Source organism: Trypanosoma cruzi, genomic scaffold (assembly GCF_000209065.1).
Source record: "Trypanosoma cruzi strain CL Brener 1047053516581 genomic scaffold, whole genome shotgun sequence".
Lineage (NCBI taxonomy): Eukaryota > Euglenozoa > Kinetoplastea > Trypanosomatida > Trypanosomatidae > Trypanosoma > Trypanosoma cruzi.
Window position 1 is genome coordinate 88,813 of NW_001849415.1, and position 19,864 is coordinate 108,676.

The 19,864-nt window shown below is 49.0% G+C and overlaps 10 protein-coding genes across 10 annotated transcripts, besides 21 other annotated features; all 10 read right to left on the reverse strand.

The window, feature by feature from the left end:
- Positions 1-19,864: a sequence feature (heterozygous, Esmeraldo-like haplotype).
- Positions 1,136-1,227: a sequence feature (T-rich).
- On the reverse strand, positions 1,292-2,770 carry Tc00.1047053507963.10 (hypothetical protein, conserved; the record flags this gene model as incomplete). The annotated part of the gene is made up of 1 exon (XM_804687.1): positions 1,292-2,770. One exon carries the CDS (start codon positions 2,768-2,770, stop codon positions 1,292-1,294), a length of 1,479 nt encoding a protein of 492 aa, XP_809780.1.
- Positions 1,523-1,563: a microsatellite.
- Positions 3,480-3,508: a microsatellite.
- Positions 3,515-4,441, reverse strand: Tc00.1047053507963.20 (arginase, putative; the record flags this gene model as incomplete). The annotated part of the gene is made up of 1 exon (XM_804688.1): positions 3,515-4,441. The coding sequence occupies one exon, from the start codon at positions 4,439-4,441 to the stop codon at positions 3,515-3,517; it is 927 nt and encodes a 308-aa protein (XP_809781.1).
- Positions 4,460-4,479: a microsatellite.
- Positions 4,693-8,289, reverse strand: Tc00.1047053507963.30 (hypothetical protein, conserved; the record flags this gene model as incomplete). Its single annotated transcript, XM_804689.1, has 1 exon — positions 4,693-8,289. The coding sequence occupies one exon, from the start codon at positions 8,287-8,289 to the stop codon at positions 4,693-4,695; it is 3,597 nt and encodes a 1,198-aa protein (XP_809782.1).
- Positions 8,478-8,510: a microsatellite.
- Tc00.1047053507963.40 (hypothetical protein, conserved) lies at positions 8,788-9,603 on the reverse strand (the record flags this gene model as incomplete). The annotated part of the gene is made up of 1 exon (XM_804690.1): positions 8,788-9,603. One exon carries the CDS (start codon positions 9,601-9,603, stop codon positions 8,788-8,790), a length of 816 nt encoding a protein of 271 aa, XP_809783.1.
- On the reverse strand, positions 10,028-10,600 carry Tc00.1047053507963.44 (hypothetical protein, conserved; the record flags this gene model as incomplete). Its single annotated transcript, XM_804695.1, has 1 exon — positions 10,028-10,600. One exon carries the CDS (start codon positions 10,598-10,600, stop codon positions 10,028-10,030), a length of 573 nt encoding a protein of 190 aa, XP_809788.1.
- Positions 10,620-10,643: a microsatellite.
- Positions 10,737-10,761: a microsatellite.
- On the reverse strand, positions 11,028-11,849 carry Tc00.1047053507963.50 (hypothetical protein, conserved; the record flags this gene model as incomplete). Its single annotated transcript, XM_804691.1, has 1 exon — positions 11,028-11,849. The coding sequence occupies one exon, from the start codon at positions 11,847-11,849 to the stop codon at positions 11,028-11,030; it is 822 nt and encodes a 273-aa protein (XP_809784.1).
- Positions 12,089-12,120: a sequence feature (AT_rich).
- On the reverse strand, positions 12,219-12,974 carry Tc00.1047053507963.60 (hypothetical protein, conserved; the record flags this gene model as incomplete). The annotated part of the gene is made up of 1 exon (XM_804692.1): positions 12,219-12,974. The coding sequence occupies one exon, from the start codon at positions 12,972-12,974 to the stop codon at positions 12,219-12,221; it is 756 nt and encodes a 251-aa protein (XP_809785.1).
- Positions 12,595-12,626: a microsatellite.
- Positions 13,013-13,038: a microsatellite.
- On the reverse strand, positions 13,536-15,665 carry Tc00.1047053507963.70 (hypothetical protein, conserved; the record flags this gene model as incomplete). Its single annotated transcript, XM_804693.1, has 1 exon — positions 13,536-15,665. One exon carries the CDS (start codon positions 15,663-15,665, stop codon positions 13,536-13,538), a length of 2,130 nt encoding a protein of 709 aa, XP_809786.1.
- Positions 15,059-15,101: a microsatellite.
- Positions 15,863-15,889: a microsatellite.
- Positions 15,995-16,025: a microsatellite.
- Positions 16,178-16,216: a microsatellite.
- Positions 16,586-16,613: a sequence feature (AT_rich).
- Tc00.1047053507963.79 (nucleosome assembly protein, putative) lies at positions 17,031-18,119 on the reverse strand (the record flags this gene model as incomplete). The annotated part of the gene is made up of 1 exon (XM_804696.1): positions 17,031-18,119. The coding sequence occupies one exon, from the start codon at positions 18,117-18,119 to the stop codon at positions 17,031-17,033; it is 1,089 nt and encodes a 362-aa protein (XP_809789.1).
- Positions 17,123-17,162: a microsatellite.
- Positions 17,163-17,187: a microsatellite.
- Positions 17,299-17,342: a microsatellite.
- Positions 18,227-18,249: a microsatellite.
- Positions 18,504-18,565: a sequence feature (T-rich).
- Tc00.1047053507963.90 (hypothetical protein, conserved) lies at positions 18,681-19,864 on the reverse strand (the record flags this gene model as incomplete). The annotated part of the gene is made up of 1 exon (XM_804694.1): positions 18,681-19,864. A coding segment is annotated over one exon (1,184 nt), but the record flags the coding sequence as incomplete, so codon positions are not given.

Sequence of the window (19,864 nt, forward strand, 5' to 3'; positions counted from 1 at the left end):
GTCGTCAAGTACGTGGCACAGTGGGGTTTTCCTTAAAAAAAATAATAAAACTTTTTTTCTTTACTTTTTCTCTGTACGGGGGAAATTAACACAAAAGATGGGGGAATGTACGTACGGCGGAGAAGTGGCCAAACGAGTTCCCACCGGTCCTCTTCTTCTCCCTTCCGCCTGCCGACACGCTCCTCCTGCTAACAACTTTGCCCACGATGTCTACGGCTGGGTGGGCTCGCACGCGTGCACACGTCCCTGTTTGTGTGAGGGGCGTTTTTCCTCTAATCGAACTTCCCTTCAGCCCGTTTGCGTGTCCCTTCGTGCGTCTCTCCAGTCACTTTAATGCGCTTCTCTCCTTCCTTCCTTTCTCCCGCAACCGCCCTGTTTTCCCTTCCTATTTAGAGACCAACTTGCCTCCACGGCCACAGGACGACAAGTAAGAAAGAGAACTGCCAGCACAACAAAAGAGGAAAAGAAAAGTAACAAAGTCCTGCGGGCAGCGACACGCCGCGGACTCCACCGCGAGCTCTCGAGAAGAACACACGCGCACTCACACAACGCAAGAACAAAATGTGTGATTGGAAAGGGCAAGATATATAAAAAAAAAAGAAAAGTAAACTAAAAATGGATAAAGTGACACATTACAGGATTCACTCATACATATCCTCCCCAGAGGAAAAAAGGGGCAAGTGAAGTAATTAACAAAGAAAGAAAAAAGAAAAACAGAAGCCAACAAACTGTCCAAACATCACAAGAAGAGGGGTAAACTAATCAAACATTTGACGTTTTGCGTCAACTTCTTCCGACTTGCCCCTTTCTTTCACCTTTCTTCCTTCAAACATCCTCCTCTTCACCCCAAGGCATGCGCATAATACTGAGATACATTTTTTGTGTGGCACTGCGCGTCTCCTTCGGTTCGCCTTACATAGATACAAAACGAAAAGCAAAAGAAAAAATATAAACTCTGTTCTGCTTCTCGTGTTGGTGATAAAAATGCAAATGTGTGGGGTGTAAAAGAAGAAAAAAGCCGCATCCACTCCGCAATGAACATCTTAATTCCGCCGTCATACAAACACACACATACACACAAGCTGCGGGCGGTCAGATGGCAAAATATAAAAAAGCAGCAGGCGCCACAGAAGATTTCTTCTTTCTTTCCTTTTCATTTTCTTTTTTTCTTCGTGTGTGTGCATGTACTTTGTTATTATTGTTATTTTCTTTTCCTCTTCTTTCCTTCACGTGTCGCGGGTCCCTTTTTCGCCCACACCTTTTGCTTTTCGTTTACTTTTTCCACCCTAATTTACATCAGGCCGGGGCCAAAAATTATTCTTCCCTCATTTTGCTCCGTTTTGTCACGGGCGGTAGAAAAAAGCATTCCCTCCCCGCTAACAACTTCAATGGACTCCGGAACGTACCGCTTGTAGATTCGCCGGGCTCTTTTCCTTGCCTCCTCCATCGCAGTTTCCATCTTTGACCTCGCCGCAATGCGCAAAGCCCGCTCGCGTGCAATGTGTTCCAATATTAAGTTGTACGGCGGCGGCGGTGGCGGCGGTGGTTGTGCGGCGGCGGCGGTGTCCCCAGCCTCCCTGAACGGGTCGGTCTGCCGGCTTTTGTGCTTGTAGTACGCCCACAACATTTGTATAGTCCGTGCCGCGTTGTTGAGCAGATTGTACTGCCATGCAATTTCTTCTTCCATACGCGCCAACTTTTCCTTCGCGTAGGCCTGATTCCTCCGCACCGCACGATTTTCCACAGATATTTGCACCCGAGTGATGTGTCGAAGAGTTTTAAAGACACGGAATGAGCGTTGAATGATGCACACCTTATCGTTGAAATAGTCTGATGTCACCTTTCGCGTCACTTTTTCCCACACATTCCACTTACCCCTCACGAACCGCTGAATCATCCCCGCGTTGTGATCAAAGTCATTCAAGAGGAGGCCATCACGTTTCCACTGCATGCGGTCTTGGACCTCGGGCTGGGAAAGAATTAGTGCATTCCGCGCCTCGCGCTCCCGCATGGCGTCATTGATCACCTTTGCCTCCTCCACACTTGTTGGCTGCGGCTCCCTTCGAGACTTTCGGAACTGAATGGAAGTGGAGCGTTCTTTTTTTTGTGGCCCGAGATTGCCGCCTGCTGCTTTTATTGGCCCGTCCTTCGCCTCCTCTCTCCTTCGCCAGGGAAAGTAAACCTTCTTTTGAATTCGAAGTGGAAACGGCAACTTCTCACGTGGGGGCTGCGTGGCGTCCGCAAAAAAATTCGTTCGTTGACTGAGATACCAGCGGAATACGCGCTGCAATTTTATTACCGCGTTCTCAAATCGCCTGCGTTGCCATGAGAGCATAACCCCGTAGCCCCTCAGTCGCTCCGCCAACAGTGACTCACGACGACTCACAATCCACTCATCCACCAGTCCCCGCAAGAACCGACGCCGCCAGATGGCGCGAAGACGCCGCCACCAGCATTGAATCATAATGGCACGCCAAGTGCGCACCTCAAAGTGATTACGCTCGTTGCGCAGACGTCGGCGGGTGAGGACGCCGCGCCAAATGCGTGCCACTTGAGTCTGCGCCCAATGATCCCGTGGACCTGCGAGCGACAGATCGTTGCGGTATTTTCTCCCGGGCCGCGGCGGTGGTTTGTAACGTCCCATTAACATGGACGGTGGCACCGGTGGGCAGTATAGAGTGCGCACGGGGAACATGACATTTTCAAACGTGCTGTTAAACGCCGAGTGCGGCACCAAATAGCCCGACGTTGCTGTTGTCGGACTCAACATGGATTTTCCCTTTTCTCCTTTCCAAAGTGCAGTTTTGTCTGTTGCGGCCGCTCTGTTATTCCTTCTACCTTCGGATTCAAATGATTGAAGTTCTTTTTCCCTCCCCTTCGCTTCCCGCACGCCGCACACATGCACAAAGAGAAGGAAGCACAGGAATTGGTCAAAAAACAAAGAAATGAATGACGCGGCCCAATTCGCTCGCACGGGCCCACGCAAAATATTTTTCGTGGCCTCCTGCTTGTGTTTCGTGGTAACCCACGTGCAGATCGCCCCGCGGAATGAAGGGGAAAACAAACACAACCCACACGCCCTTCCCCTCTCCCCCACCAAAAAAACAACACACAAAAAAATAAAATCAATATAAAAAAAGAGGGCTCACCGCACGACAGTCTTTTTCTTCGTAACTCACACAAGGCGGCGAGAGGCGGAGAAGGGAAAAAAAGGGCACACGAAGAGCCAAACAGGGCATAAATGTAAAAGAAAAAAAAGTGAGAAAAAAGTTCCACAACAATTCGTAACGCAGCCGCGACTCTTGTCTCGTTCCCTTTTTTTTTTTCTTTCTTTTTTCTCTCTTGTGTGTACATTTTCTCTCTCGCTTTAATCCCCTCACGAATTCTTCTGGCAGACCTCGTTGCATACAACACAAAATGAGACAAAAAATAACGATGAAAATAAAACAAACAAAGAAACAACAACAACTCCCTCCTCTTATATACATATATATATAAATATATATATTATAGTTCAATTTTCCGCTTTCGGCTTCGGCCGTGTGGCGAACCCCAGAACAAAGTGGTAAAACATGTACACGGCGACGCGCGGCGACCGATATTCTTCCACGAGGGGATTCAACTCACTCATGTCCATCATCATCACGGTCGGTGTTTTGCCAGCCAGAAAACACATGTCAAACGCCTCCTGTGCGCTCAAACCAACAGCAGCCGGACAGCTCACACCAGGCATATCGCTTGAATTCAGGGAGTCCACATCAAAAGAAAAAAAGGTGTTTTTGCCGGTCAATCCAAAGGCATCCTCCAACGCTGCCACAGCACCCTTCTTATGCACTTCGCTCAGCCACATTAAATGGCCCTGGTGATCCCTCACATACTGTGCGTGCAACGCACCACACTGCGACCCTTGGCAGGCAAACTCCACAAATCGCTTTCCGGAGAAGGAACTCTCTTCCAGCAATTGACGAAACGGGGTCCCGCTGTGAACCCTTCCATCCTGCAGAGGTGGGCGAACATCCAAATGAGAATCAACATTAATAACACCCACGTCTCCAGGAAATGCTCGCAACATGGCACGTCCATTTGGGGCCGACTGGTCGTTTCCCCCGCCAATCACAAAAGGAAATGCCCCACGGGCAAGCACCGTGAAAACTTTGCTTTCCAACTTTTCATGGGCCTCCTCCAACGTACTGGCCGTGATGTCCCCAGCATCATATAACTTCAAATGGCTAGCATCAACATTAAGTTCTAAGTTATTTACGGACCCCAACCTTTGCAGAAAAAATCGAAATGCAGCGGGCCCTTTTTTGGCACCAGCACGTCCTCCGTTGCGCACACATCCCTCATCGTAGGGAAATCCAATAATAACAATTTCTGCATCCTCCTCGCGCTGCGCGGAGAACAGGCTCAACAAACGAGGATCATCTGTACGCGCAGCCATAATTGGGTCTTCTTTTGCTTATTATTATTATTATTATTTTTTAAATAAACAAATAAATTACACCTGAGTAGAAACAAATAAATCATAGGGGAAAAAACCAACAACATTTAGAAAAAAAAAAAAATCGATTAGTCACAAATAGGAGGGAAAGTACAAGTGTGTAGGGCCAAGCTATATGCATATTCCTTTTTCGAACCCAGCCACACGAGGCGTGTGTGCGTGTATTTCCCAAACACCCTGTTCCGGCATTCTTACCGGTTCCTCCTTTGCTGAGCCCAACCGCGTTGTGCAAAAAAGCGTCTTTTACTGTATTGAGTACTCGCTGTCTGCCCTTTTTGTGTCGTACACGTCGGTGAGCTTGGCGGGGGCGAACACGATGATGCCGAGCGCTGCGTCGCATTCAACTCTCCACCGCCAACTTCTTGGCTGTTGCATACATGACGTGAGACTTTGATTGGGATTCCACTTTCCTCAAGAAGAGTCTCCACGCGATGCTTCGATACATGCGGGAAGTCGGCGTGGACGACGGTCGCTGCCGTCTGAACATCCGTGGGCTCCATCAGCAGCAGTTGGTCATACACAGGGAGCTCTGCATATGCGGCATTGCATGTCGTCTGTGAAGAATAAATGGGTGTAGAAGTAGGCAAATTTTTCGTGCCTTCACCAGTGAAAATATTTTTTTCTTTCACTGGTAAAAATGCCTGCCGTTCTATACTTTCCGCTGCATCGGCTGCAAGACTGGTGATTATACAGCAGACCACCTCTTCAGCCTCTTTCTTCTTTGCCAATCGACGCTGCTCTTCAAGCTCCTGACGAGTCAACGCAATTTGAGTCTTCACCAATTCCGCTGCTCGCACTGGCCTGTAGGGATCTCCACCAGAAAACCTCGGCAGACGGTGAAAAAAGAATGGGACAACCTTCAACATAAATTTTCGACGAGTAATAAAAAGCCGCAGTGCCTCTTGCATTTGCTCAGTCACTGCCGCGCGTTGAAGATCCCTCCATTCCAATTCATCAGTATCCACTCCTAGTGCAAATGTTGGCGGGGTTCTTGTGCAATTTCCTTCGTTCATAGGATGCCGCTGTGGCGAATGTGAAGAGCAACTTCCGTCTAATGTTTTTTGATCATCCTCGTTAATGTCCACACTGCTGTCCATTAACCACCAGCCGCTACTATTTTCTCCCTGTGTTAAGGCAATATCACGGCTATCCTCCTTCCCAGGTACATCCATGTCCGTGACGTTACAGAATTCCTGCTCCTCCGCATCCTTGGAGTGCGCCTCATCGCAGACAATACGCAGCCCAAGACGCAGGCACCATTGGCGTAACACGTCATAGCTCATCTTCATGACTCGTTCACTTGTCAGTTCTTCTATTGTCTCCTCCATAGGCTCTTGAGCATTCAGCGGAGTTTTATTCATCAAGTTCCTTGACGGCAATGGCGGTAATCCTTGAGGACCCAACAAACAATGAGGTGAAGGGGCCCTCGTCGCCGTTATCATTACCGTATGTTCCTCATCCGCATTAATTGCATCGTTCTGCAATTGAACCTTTTTCTCTTCATTCTGATGGGATTTTGAAAGTAGGTTCTGCATATCAGCGGCCATGCTGCTGGTTGTTGTCCAATTCAGGCCTTTAGCACGGTTGCTCACAGAAATGGAAAGGGAATCCATGTAATCATTCCCCGACTCTTGGAAAGTGGACAAAGAGGAACTTCGTGACACGGCCCTCTGACGCTCTCGGGGCAACTGTGAACACATCCAAACATGTTCCCCTGCAGACAAACCACCTTTTAACGCCATGGGACTGCTGTGTGTAGACATTTCTTCACTGCCGTCATCAACAGAAATAGCATAATCATTATTCTGATGCGTCCGTGATGAACGCTCCCTTTCTTTCGTAAAACTTTCCAAGGAAGATAGTGCGTCCACATCAATTACCTGGCTTTCAACCGCCACGGAATTTAGGTTGCTGGCGCCATGCAAAACCTCACCTATAAACACAGGCTTCTCAGCGTCTCCGAGAGCGGAGTAATTCACTTCCTTGGAGACGGCCTGTAAACCAAAATCATCAAGTGAAAATGCACCACACGGTTCAACAAGGTCCTGAGATGTAACACCTGCATTAACATTTCCACACGCCGAGCGTGTAAATGCCACTGCCGATGGACATGCTATTAATAACTCTTCAGCACCAGTACCTTCTTCACATTCGGTGGTAACGTCAGCAACGCCTTCATCCCACCCATTGGCATGAAAAGACCCCTTAATTTCCTCCTCCAGCTGGAGTACGGCGGGAAAGGCTTGAGATTTATCATTGTTGGTGGGCCTTGGCATCCCGTCGGGAGGGTTCTGCAAAGCTATGCCGTGCTGTCTTGTGTATTCTTCTCGAGCCAGCGCCTCGGTGTGCCGGTAACTTCCCCTGCTTGGTGAGGTAAAGTCGCTGAGGCTAGGCATCGCGTCCTCGTTCATGTTACCAGAGGGGGAAGAGACGATGATTGCGTTTACCGGCGAGGATGGGCGCATGTTATCGGTATTCGGCTCGACACTCGTTGAAACTGCGCAAAACTCCAGACTTTCACCACCACCACCGCCATCATCTCGGGTACAGTGACGCCTCTTGTTCACATGTTCGATCCTTTCTAAAGAGCGTTTCTTCACATGAGTATGAAACGACACAATCTCTCCCCACTGGGATTCCGCGGGGTGCATCTCGACGCGCAGTGGAGGTTCGGAGACAAGCCTTGCCGCCCTTTCCAAAGTCGCGGAAACGTCACTACCAACCGGGCCACTCCTCCTCTTTTTACTTTTTACTGCAAGCACACGGCGAAGTTTTTCCTGCAGCGCCCTCAGTCCTTCATTGTAGGTGGCGACAGCACTGCTCAGTGCCCCACACATCGCCACTCGCATTGCCTCATGCTCTGCACAACACTCCTCGATTAGCTCCCGTATCTGAACAACGCCCTCCGCTTCCGAGAGCACCGAAGAGTGAGCCGAATCCCGTTTCGGTTCCGCATCATCGCCGTGAAGACCCCATTCCCGTAAAAATTCGTCTCCCCCTGCAGTTCCCGTTCCAGGGCCCATGGAGAGAGTCGATACGGGCAACTTCTCGCGACGATACCGCTTCTCTGGAAGAAGGTAAGCGTCTTCCAACGTACTCACTGAAGAAGTCCGCGAGAGGGAACGGGAAGGAGCGCCCGGAGATGAGATGACCGTCCCTGGTGCACTGCAATTGTCAGCACCTTCTGTCGCAGTTCCAATAGCGTTGCTGATGCATATTTCCGCCGGCTGTTGCTTTGCCAAACACGTTTCAGCTTCTTTATAGCCGTCAAAAGCAAATTGGCGTATAAACTGAGATGGTGTGCACTTCTCCAAATCAATGAAATACCTTGTCGTAGAACGATGCATTTTTTCCGACATGACATCCGCGTCACGAGAGTTGCCATCCAACACCGCCTTCTTTTTATCGGACTTTTTCGTCCATTCTCGCCCTCGCTTATTGGCTGTTCGCTTCCACTTGCAGACTCCCTTCCACAACTCACGGCGCTGTTGCAGAGAAGCATGTGACCCAAGAAGCGCATCCACGTCGTCTTCACATGTTACCCGAGCGGCAAGTTCATCCATGTGGCGCAGACCACATGTTTCAATAATCCGTGATGCAAACCCTTGCAACTGCAGCGGTGAAAGAAACTGCACAAGGGAGTTGGATAACGTGAAGGCCACGTGTGAGGAAGACGAAGGCGGGTTCATCTGTTGCGGATCCCCCAGGAGTAGTGGCGGCCGTATACCGAAACTGTCGTCACTGCCAGCTTCGGCAATGTGAGCGTCATTGAGGGAATTGGACAGCATCCTGTACACTAAGCGGGTGCCGACAAAAAATTATGGGTGGGGGAGAGGAGCGAGGGGAGAGAAAAGTTCTAATCTAACGGCGGCGTGCAGCGCCGCCCCTTCACCCGCCCCCCGTTTCCTTCTCTCTTCGGTGCTGGCGTCTTAAAAGGCGACCCCCTCTTTCCCCCTTTTTTGTGTATGCAATTAGCAAGAAAAAAGAAAGAAAAAAAAAAAAACAAAAACGAGGATCTTCGTATTGTTCCACGCAAGTCATTTACCAGGGGAAAAAAAAAGATTCACAAACACAACAACACTTGAAGGCGCATGCTCATTAAAGCAAATACAAGAAAAAGAAATGAACTTCGGTTCTTTCTTCATTTCCCTTTTGTTTCTCAATTCCTTTTTTTTTTTCGTTCACCTTCCTTCGCGTCGTTGCTCAAGGTTACGATCAGCACCCTTTCCTAAACGTGCTGAGGCTCGTTGTATTAACAAGCTCCTCTTTTTTTTTTGTGCCGGGCGTTACGGCTTCGGGATGTATCGTTTTGCCTCATTCTCGTCCAACTGACGAAGGTCAAAATCTATTTCTTTCATCTCTTGCAGGACTTCTCCAATGGAGGTCGTCAATTCCTGCTCCAACATCCGCCGCTCCAGCGCCATGACGGGGTCACGCCTGTGGAACCGTCGTATAATCTCCGCCCCCGAAGGAATGATCTCGTTTTCATTGCCCTTTCCATCGGCCACTGTTTCAGGCAGCGCAGATTTCTGTGGCTGCTGTCGTAGTTGGCGGAGCTCCTCGCGCAAAGCGTCAACGTGCTTTTTCAGCGTCTCGAACCGGTCCTTGAGTCGGAAGCGTCGGTCTATCAAGGCGTACCGCACCCGATTGGCCCCAGTGAAGTTCAACGGCTTGGGTGGCAGCTCTCCAAATTGAAATATCTGCCGAAGACGTTCTTTTTCCGCCACGGTGATGGGGGGAGACTTATACAACGGTGGCAGGAGAGACGGCCGACCAAAAGCCCGCAGCTCCCGTTGAATGCTTTCCTCCCTCTTCTTGTGAGGAAGCGCATCAAGGCGTCTCCTCGCAATTTCCTCCTCCGAAATGCGACGGCCCAAACCCACACGGGGGCGACTAATCATCGCTTTGGACTTTGGCACCGGCTTCGGGCGGAACAGCGCCGCCTCCGCCGCCTCCCGTTCCAACCGCATCTTTTGCAGCCTTGCAAGCAGCTCTGGGTCAAGTGTGCTTTCTTTCGTGGGTCTCGCGTAGCAGCGGTAGATGGCGTCGCCAGCGGCAGTGCCACGGCCAAAGACACCTGCTGCAGCCTGCAGTTCACTCATTCTCACTTCCTTCTACGTGTTTTTCTCACACTTTTCTTTTGCTTTTGGTTGTGTTTACTCCCCTTTTTGTCGGTTACTTTCTTCTAGCCCGCGTGTATGCCTGTGTTCCGCACGATAGCCGAGTTCTGTGAGGAAGGCCAGAGGTCGCGTTATCCTCGCAAAACACACAAGCGGTCCCACAAATCTAAAATGCACAAATAAATAATAAAAAAGGAAGCTTATCCCCCTTCTTCCCAACAACAACAACAACAAATAAATAATAAAAAAGATGGATCCACTCAAAATTAACAATAAATCAAAAATCGCGTCAAAAAAAGTGCAACAATAACATCACCAGCCGCACGCCACAAGACGTAGCCACATACATGTACGCACGCAACGCACAATTGCCACTTTTTTCTCGCCATTTTGTTCCGTAGCAATTTCAATAGTGTTGCAAATCCAAAAAGTACTCAAGGCGCCTTGCCGCATTCTTCGTCAGGAAACGAGACCACATTTTATGAATCATAAACGAGAACCAGACACGACGACCAAAAATGGATCCGATAATAAAGAGCAACAGCGAGTAGGCAGGGTACATGATGGCGATGTATAAAAAACGGTAAAGCCATGGGCCTTTCACCCATCCACTATCTTCTGGTAGCCCCAGAAATCCGTCCTTCACAAGAGAACGAATAACAGGCCGCACAAACATGACTGCCGCTGCCCCGGTGATGGAAAATATGACGCAGATGAGAATTTGCTCCTTTATTGGAAGTTTAAATATGCTGCCCTTCATTGGAATTCCCTTGACGTAAACGACCTCCTTGTGTGTGCGCCAATCCTTTCTTTTCGGTCCAGTTGGTGTAAACGCGGCTGTGGATTTCACGCCTGCCTTTTCTCCAACTTTAGAGCCCAAAGCGCCCTCCACTGTCTGTGAACTGCATTTGCGGACGGCATTCCCGCAAACCCCACTTAATCTATACACGGGGCAGAGTGCTGTGAGACGCCGATACATATCCAAAGGGCAGCGGTACAAAAAAAAAAAAAAAAAAAAAAAATAATCCCTTTTCTTTTCTCTTGTTTTCAAGTTAACGGCGCGACACAACCCTCTCAGTGGCCTTCAGAGTACAACACCACCGAACTCCACGCACAGAGAGAGAGAGAGAGAGAGAAAGAAACAAAAAAAAGGGGAATTTCTTAAATTGTGCGGGTGTTTCCCAACACGTTTGTTGTGTGTTGTGTTATTTGCCCTCAAATTTGTTGTTCTTGCGGCTTCAATAAGAAGGAATACAAACAAAACCAGAAGAGGTGGATGCTGAAATGGCAGCAGAGAACAGTCATACGCATAGACACACACACAAAAACAAAAACAATAAACTCATAGGGGCAACAAAGAAGGAAAAGATTGTCCCATTCACTTGTTGCTCATGCCGAGAACGAGGCTAGCTGAAGTTCAATATTTCCCCGGCCAGGCGCAAAGCGTCGTCCAGCATGTCACCTGTGTTGTACTCCGAGTCCGTTGTTGCATGGGTTTCGTGAGTCCGTGACTCCAAGCGAGAGCGCTTTGCATACCTGTCATTCTCATGCCCATCCGCTTCCTCAGGCGTATTCAAGCCAGGCATAGCGGTGCCGCCAGCCGCACGGTGTCTCGCTCCCTGTTCGCTACGACTGTTAGCGCGGCTCCTCCACAAACTCTGCAACTCCTCCAGTGCCGCACGTTCCTCATCTGGCAACTCCATAGGCGAAACATAGTGTTTCTTATCCGCTTCAAGCTCGGCCTTTTCTTCTTCGGATATGACAACCTGCGGCACGACACCAGAAGAGAGCACACCGTCGTGATCAGGGTACACAAAGCGCTGCTCACCACTAATTTTGTGACGTGACACAATCACGATGCCTTTCCCAGACGAGACGCCCAAATTATCCTTTTCTACCTTGTCGTGCGCAATTGCCCTTTGCTGGGGTACTCGCTCTTGTGGAGCCGCCCGCTTTGGCGTAGTTGATGAGAAAGGCGCTCTCAAAGGCGGAAGAATTGGCCCCTCACCCTCCCTCTCCGCCTCAATGTCTCCCACAAACTGGGACAAACCCTCCGCTCTCACGTAACTTCGAAACGCCGCCCGCCAAATCCCGACTGTGTGGGGCAGCACAACACATTCCTCTCGTCGACATGCGCGGCGCAGCTCGGAAAGGGAGATTTGCTCTCCGGGTGAATATGAAATCGTAGCTGGAGTGTTGGGATGCACAAATCCACTTCCTCTCGGCATCTTTTTCACAATGAAAACGACAATAGCTCTTCTTCTTTTTCTTCTTTCCTGTTTTACAAAGGGGCTAGCACGTACAACCGCAGATTCTACCGCCTCCCAAACCCACACCTATTGTCCCTCTGTGAGCTCTAAGAACGCACATGAAAGAAAAACAACAAAAAGAAGAAAATAGAGTGCCATTCACATGACGTCAGGCTTAAAAATTATTCAGTTACCATTTTTCTCCGGAGAAAGAAATCAATTATTATTATTATCTTTTTTTTTTTTTTTTGTATTTGTTTTTCTTCGATTCCACCAATACGATACAACTTTCGTGATGGTCGACACTCCCCATCAAATTAAGTTATTCAATTTGCAAATATCTCTGAATCAATCCGAGTCGTACGGTGTCTTGTTCGTGACGGGTATCGTGGTTGGTGCTGCAGCATCTGGAGTGTCCAGCCACTCTGGCTGGTGCCCGTCCATCTGCATTTTGGCTTTCACCGCCTCAACCGGAACACGCAACGCCAGCATTTGAAAGTACCCTTGTAACCGAGGGTGTGTGCACATTGTAAAGCCCCCCAAAAGAGGCATTGGAGGAGGCGGTGGAGGCAAAGATCCTACCGGCAGTTGGCCTAATGAAGAAGAAGGTGGCATCGGGGGAACAGGAAGCGGCGGTTGAATCGGTACAACCGCGCTCCCATTTACACGGGTTTGAATTGCTACCCCGGGTGGTGGCGGAGGCCCGTTGCGTCGCTGCAGGTGCGGTGGCGGTGGTGGTGGTGGTGGATGGTGATGACCACCAGATGCCGACAAAAGACCCGGCATGGGTGGTGGGACCTCACGATCCACGATGGCTAATGGAGTTGAACCGCCGACCCCGATGGACGCCGATTGGGGGAAGGCAGCCGCCGATATTGACGGTGTCGCCGCATTCACTTCGCCAAAGTCATCATCTATACTTTTTAGTTTGTTTTCTAGCAGCACTGTGAGAATCTCCAGACGTTGAAGCGAACGACAAATCTCAATGAGTTGACTGTCGCACTGAGCTGCAAACCGGTTCAAAAACTGCGTTGTGGATATGATAAATTTATTCACTGCGTCTGCGGTCCGCGTAAACTCATGTTCTCTTTGCACCTCGGCCATTGAACAAGATGCCACGGGTTCCACGATTCGGACAAACTAAAAAAAAAAAAAAAAAAAAAAAAAACAAGTCTGAGGAGGAAGAGCGTTAATAAACGGACTCACGCCGCTGAAAACTTCAATTTATCTCTTTTTGGATGGAAATTATCCACCAAACAAAATGTGACGTCTTCTTCCCGTATTATTCCTGGTGTCCCGTTGTTGTTTTCTTTGTTCCGTCTTGACACCCTGAATTTGTGCGTGTGTGTGTGTGGGCGTGTGTGAGAGTTTGCGCTTCAAAGGGGAATAATAGAAACCTAAAGAAAGTGAATGGAAAAAGCAAAAGGTAAATGATACCTCAAAAACAACAACAACAAAAAAAAAAAGGAAAATAAACTGTCTGCTGGATGCACAGAAAGAAACAGGAAGAAGAGCACACAACAACTCATGGTTGATAAGAAAGCAGGGTGACAGAAACCACTTCTCTTCTCCATTCTCTTCGTGTGCAGGCGAAGTAAAATTATACAAGGGCACATACAAAAAGGAAAACAAATACGTCTATAATTACCGGGGCAAGACGGGGAACTACTGCAATTCATGCAGCACCAGGCCCTCAACGTATGTGTCAAGGATGCTTCCAACTTCTTGAAGCACTTCTTGAAACGCATCTTCAACGAGTGTTTCGGTGAGTCGCTGTGCAAACACTTGTTCCGTCACGTGGGAACTATTCCATTGCTTCTCTGTGTACCGAATGTACTCTTGGTGCTCCTTCTGAGATGACCGCAGACGCTCCACAATGGCACGCGGCATTTCACCACGACGACGACGACGACAATTCCCGCGACCAAAATTAAAATCGCCCCCGGAGACTGTTTTCTTGGAATCATCAATTCTCACATGACGGCGGTCTCCTTTGGGCGATTCCTTCCGGTGTATCAACTGTTCATCGTCATCCCCATCCTCAAGATCCTCTTTCTCCCCCTTGATCGATCCATATTGTTGTTGTTGTTGTTTATCACGCTGCTCAATGGCTTCCAGCTCCCGATCCATCGCACCCAATTGCCGCTGGAGACGACTTACCAACAGCAATTCATCCTCATCATCACTAATATCCTCTAAGGCGTCATGGGCTTGCTGCAATATGCGGGCAGACTCTTCGTCATCAGGAGTAATATCTAATTTTGCACGTTTTCCTCTTACCTTTTGAGTGATTCCGCTCACATTACCCCCCGAATTATCGACAGAAACTCCATGCACTTCTTTCCCCGTGTCTTTACTGAGTTCCTGAACTTGGGGAAGCGGATCTTCTCTATCCTTCATAATGCTATCCAGCACAGCTCGATGATCTCTTAGCATGCTATCCACAGTAAAAGTAAGTTCTGCAAGGACTTCGTCGGAGAGAGTTATTGATGTTGTCCAAGGTGTTGTTTGCCCAAGCTGACTGTCTGAGTCACCTTTTCTGTTCCCACGATGCACGGAAGAATTTGGTGGTTGGAATTGCGACGTGGCTGAAGGAAATTGAGGACTCTGCGCATCCCAAGATACACTGTGTGTGGGAATTACTGCCGGTTGTTGTGGGTCCTGTGGCCCGGATGGATAAGGTGATGATGCCACGCTTCTACCTGTCAACAATGCGGAGGCATGACGTATTACTTCCATCGGAACCCGAGGTACTTCCGCTGCGGCTTTCGGTTTTGCTTTTGGCGCAAAATGACCACGATGCCGCATGGCAAGGTTCTGTATCGTCCGCGGCGTCATCACCTCCATGTGTGGGTTCTGCCAGGCATCTGAGTGTAGCGGTTGTTGTTTTTGTTTCGCTTGAGGTGCTTCTTCGTACTGAGTCGGAGCGTTTTTCGTTGCATTAACGTGGAATGGTCCCTCTCGTTCTCCTGCCACGGAGACTCCTTCGGCCCCGGATGTACTCGTTCTCTTTTTCACCTCGGGGTACGTATCCGAATGTTTCGGTTCCTTGGGAGGTCGCTCTACAAGTCGATGCGGAGATGGCTGTGGGGGAGGCCGGCCGCCACGAGTGGGCGTCTGGGCAACAAGCCGTACCTTTGGCGGCTCTCCACCAGAAACCAGCCTGTCGCCGCTCGAGCTAATAACCACATTATCATCATCATCATTGTTGTCGTCGTCATCGTCGTTGTCACTTTGCTCATGACGCCGCTTATTCTTTTTCAAGTGAATAGGTGGAGTGGCAGCTGTCGCATTGTACGCCTCAAGAAGAGGCGAATATGACGAATCCATGCGCGCATACATGAGCCTTTCTTCCTGCTGGTCGCGTGGGGGCTTGCGGAGATAAAATTCAGGTAGGGCGCGATCCTTTTGTGGCTGTGACATTCGGTTAATAAATTGTAATTCTTTTTCACGTGTTTGAAAACGATGTCGTCGGGGAGGGGTCTCCGTAGGGACATTTGCGGCCCGAGCACCTTTGCGCGGGGGTGACAACTTACCACGGCGCGTGGGTTTTTCCGCAAAAGCTGGCTTCGTTGCATCCGCCGCAACTGCAAATGTTGGTGGAATCTTCTCCAGTGCTCCCTTGTATGAGAGCGCCTCTAAACCGATTGTCTGCACCATCTCCGCTACATCCGCCGCAGCCACACGCTGGACAAGATCCAAAAACTTAAAGCGGTTAAGAAGGATGGCGTGCTCCGTAGCCGGCAGGGTGAGGAGGCGTGCAGAGAGTGTCTGATCCTCCCCACTCAATGGCATTGCTCCTCACCGTAGAAGAAACCAACCCCGGTGGTGGTCGCGTTTCTGCTGGTGTAATTGGAGAAGATAGTCCAGCTTTTACCCTATTCTATAATTTCCTCCCTCCCTCCCCCCGCAAAGGATAGAAAGGGCTTTTTTTTTTCCAAGGGATTGAGTGGATGTTGCAAACAAACACAGAGAATACACAAGGATATAATAAAAAAAAAAAAAAAAAAAAAAGAAAATGCACCGACAAAGTCGTCAGCCCGCTAACAGCTGACCAACAATCGTTGATGTGGTCGTGAAAGCACCGAAAGCAGTCGGCAGATCAATAACTATGAATACCTTAGTATATATATATATATATATATGCATGTATATGCGCACTTATGCTCAGGTGGTAGCTGAAAATAAACTGGCGACATGAAGAGAGTGAGTAGGCAAAAAACAACAACAACCACAAAAGAGCCCACCAGAAACACACAATCTCACCAAGCTTCATGCATAACAAACAGAAGCATCATAGAAGATAGAAAAAGAAAAGAAAAAAACAATAATAAAAAAAAAAAAAAGAGAGTATTAACAATGACTGTCCATTTGACTCGTTATTCTTCTCATCTATATTCGGTTAGATAGATATGGATATTATTCGTGTCTTCTCATGTCGTTTTGTCTTTGTATTTCCCCTCCCTTTTCATTATTATTATTTTTTCCTTCCCCATTTCTTTTTTTTTTTCTTTGGTACTGTTTGCCTCCACTTCCCAATGTTTTTCCACACAAACAAATCCGCTGATAGCCAAGTCGTAGTAATATGTGTGTTATGTGCGTCTCCGTCTGCTTGTTGTTTTGCCTGCCAATACATTTTCTTTTTCTTGCTGGTGTTCCCACGGTTATCATCAAATAGGCACGCGTGTACACATTTATTGTCGGTACGCCTACTGTAAATTATTATTATTATTTTTTAAAAATCCTTGTCAATTGATTTTATGTTGGCTTCTTTTCGCCCCTTACGCCTCTCAAATGCGCACTTTTTTTTTTTCTTTCTTGCTTCCTCCTCCCTCCTCGGGCCTTCGTCCCACTCGTTTGTTGTTTTAGTTTCGGGGCAAAGTTTTGATTTGTTTCCTTTAAATAATTGGCGCACGTTTGTCCCCATTTTTTCGCCCTTCCCATCCGTCCTTTTCTTCTTTTCAAGTCTTCTCCGGGGCCAATAGCCTCCTTCGCCCCGGCAGCCGGCACGTTTAAAAACGGCGGGGAGTGTTTGGTGGTGTGGGATGACGGCACGTGGAGCGGTCCCTTTTCCCCGGCCTCGCATACGGCAACGAAGAGAATTTCCCCCACAGAAGTGAAGAACCGCAAGTGGAACGGAAGAAGAAAGAAAAAATAATGTTACTGCTGCTTGCATTCCTGCTGTGCGTTGGCCGGTTTGTTACCTCCGCGACCCCCACGCCCCTTTGGACCTCTTTTCGGGTGCACCACCACCTCCTCCTCTTCCTCCTCATCCTCCTCCTCCTCCTCCTCGTCGTCGTCGTCGTCGTCGTCATCGAAGTCGGCCGACTCCAAGTCGCTGCTGCCATCGGGAGCCTCGCCAGTGTAGAAGTTCACGGCGCAGGGGATAATGCTGGTGTGAAGAACGTTAAGGAGTTGCTCAATCTGTTCTTCCTCATCCTCATCGTCGTCGTCATCTTCCTCGTCATCGTCACCTCCTGCCTCGGCTTTTTCCTTCGACATCTCTTTAAACACGTTGAAAAAGGAATTCCGTGGAACAGTGAAGGTCTTCGTCTTGGCGCCTTTGCCACGCTTGCCACCCAACTTCTTTGTGACCGTCTCTACCGTCACGTCCTTGCCCGGCTTCCACGTGGGCGGAGTGCGAATGATCTTCACGCCATCGTCGTTATGCTTGACGCTCAACACAAGAGACTCCTCCTGGAAGAAATCATTGGATCCAAACACAAAAACAACGGCAAAGCTGCCATAACTACCATCCAACACTCCCGATCGTATGTCTTTCAGATGATTGAGGACTTCTTCATCGTGTTCTTCAATCAGGGAATCGGAGAGCACATGACCGCGCAGTACGCGAAGCCAAAATCCCGGAATACCCACGACGGACTTGTCAGCTTCCGCCTCCGTAACCTTGATGTCTACTTGACCCTCATGTTCGCTGGGAAATCCCTTTGCGACCTCCTCATCCGTGGGTTCTCTGGAGCCGGTGATGATCTCCTTACGGTGATCGTGGAGGGGCGCGTACAACTCGTCGTACTGGCGGCGCAGTGCCGTCTCCTTTTCCTCAAAATTCTTGCGAAGCTTTTCGTACTCTTCATGGTAGTGCAAAAGAACCTTTGCACGTTGCTGGATGCGTTCAGGAAGCTTGCTCATAAACTCTGCGGAGTAGTTCGGGTTGAAGTACTTATGAAACGGCGTGGAGATGTCAACATCATCGTCGTGCTCAACTGCCATATTCCGCCCAACCGGCATTTTCGTATCGTTAAAAATTTCACTTGCTTTTAAACCTTACACGTATATCCCATGACGCAGAATATGTGTGAGAAACATTCACGTCGGGGGCAAAAAAGACAGTCAGAAAACAAACAAACAAACAAACAAAAAGACCGTCCCTCGTAAGTAAATACAAAGACAGAGAAAAAGACACACAAACAAATTACAAAACAACGGCCACAATTGAAGCGACACTCTTCTCCTCCCACTCTAATTTCTCATTCCAAATTTAAACGGTATTTTCAGTTAGTAATGATTACTCCTACTTAAAAAAAAAAAAAATTACACCTAAATGTATTTTTGTGTTGTTAAGTGCAAGACATATATGAGAGACCCAAGTGCGTCAAATGGATGTGTTAGCGGTTTTGTTTTCTTCTCACTCCTCCTCTTGACATCCTTTTCTTTCTTTCTCTTTTTTTTTTTTTGCCTCCTCCTCTGTCGTATTCACCCATCATTCGATTTTTGTTGATTTGTTTTGCCCTCCTCGACAGTGGCTTGTTTTTTGTTTTTGTTTTTCCTCCTATTCTTGCACGTGCGGCGTTACTCCTCTGCCTCTGCCATGTTGTCGGCGACGTGCTCCTCTGGGGCCTCGCCCACGATGTGTTCATTCACGTACGCCCGCATTTTGCGACGCTCCACCACCGCACGCTCTGCGGCCGCACGGAAAATGTCTTCCTTCGGCCGGAAGGGCGTGTCGCGGGTGCGGAGGTCAAGAATGGGAACCTCCGTGTAGCCAAACTCCTCGGCGACCTTCGCAAGGTCAACAGACCGCTCATTGTAGACATCCGAGGGGCCTATGAGGGAATAAAGCAACATGGTCGCACGGTACGCAGCGTATGCGGCGTTTTGCACGGAAAATTGCTTCTTGTTCAGTGAGCGCATCTTCTGCAGCGACAACAGAAAACGTGTGGCGGATGGAAGCTGCGGTAGCTGCTCAAAGGTGATATTTAGTCGCTTTGCGGGGCGCCGAAGGTAAACCAAGGCGGGCTGCAGTTCATTTCGGCGTAAAAATACCAAAACCGTATGGTACATCGCTTTGCTGGGGGGAGTCGCCTTTGAAGCGGCCGCAACATCCCCTTCTTGAGACTCTTTTCGATCTCCGCGTGGCGGCGGCGTGCGTGAGCGACGCCGCTTCGTTGGTTCCGCAGCCGCAATATTGTAAGCGGCGGGCGTCAAAACGTCGCTGACAAACTGGGCAAAGTTCACAACGTCAACCATGATGTCGTATTGAACAAAAATGGTGCCCGTCTGCGGTACAAGGCCGAAAGCAGAAAGAACCACCACACGGTTCTTTTCGCGTTTGGTGGAAAAATCTTTTCGCGCGGCATCCAACATAATCTTGTCAAATTGAGCACACAGACGCTCTCGGTCCTCATCCTTGTCCTGCACAGAGGCATACGTGCTGGGTCCTTCATAGTCCGTCAACAACAGCAGCGATTTCGGCAGTTCCCCTAATGCATAAAGAACGTTATACATAAATTGGCAGGCCTCCTTGGTGGCAAAATGCACAACGAGACCCTGTCCCTCACGAAGGCTCATAATGAGTGTATAGAGGGTCTGAAAACGGTGTGCGCCCTCCACAACTGCGTAGTGTGCCGTGACAGGACGTCGCCTGGTGGCAGCGGTGTGAGTACACCTCTCTTCGGTCTGTGTATTATTATTACTGTTGCCGGTGTCCACCGCGCTGTCACGGCCGGCATTCTTCTTCTTCTCCCCGTCGTCAA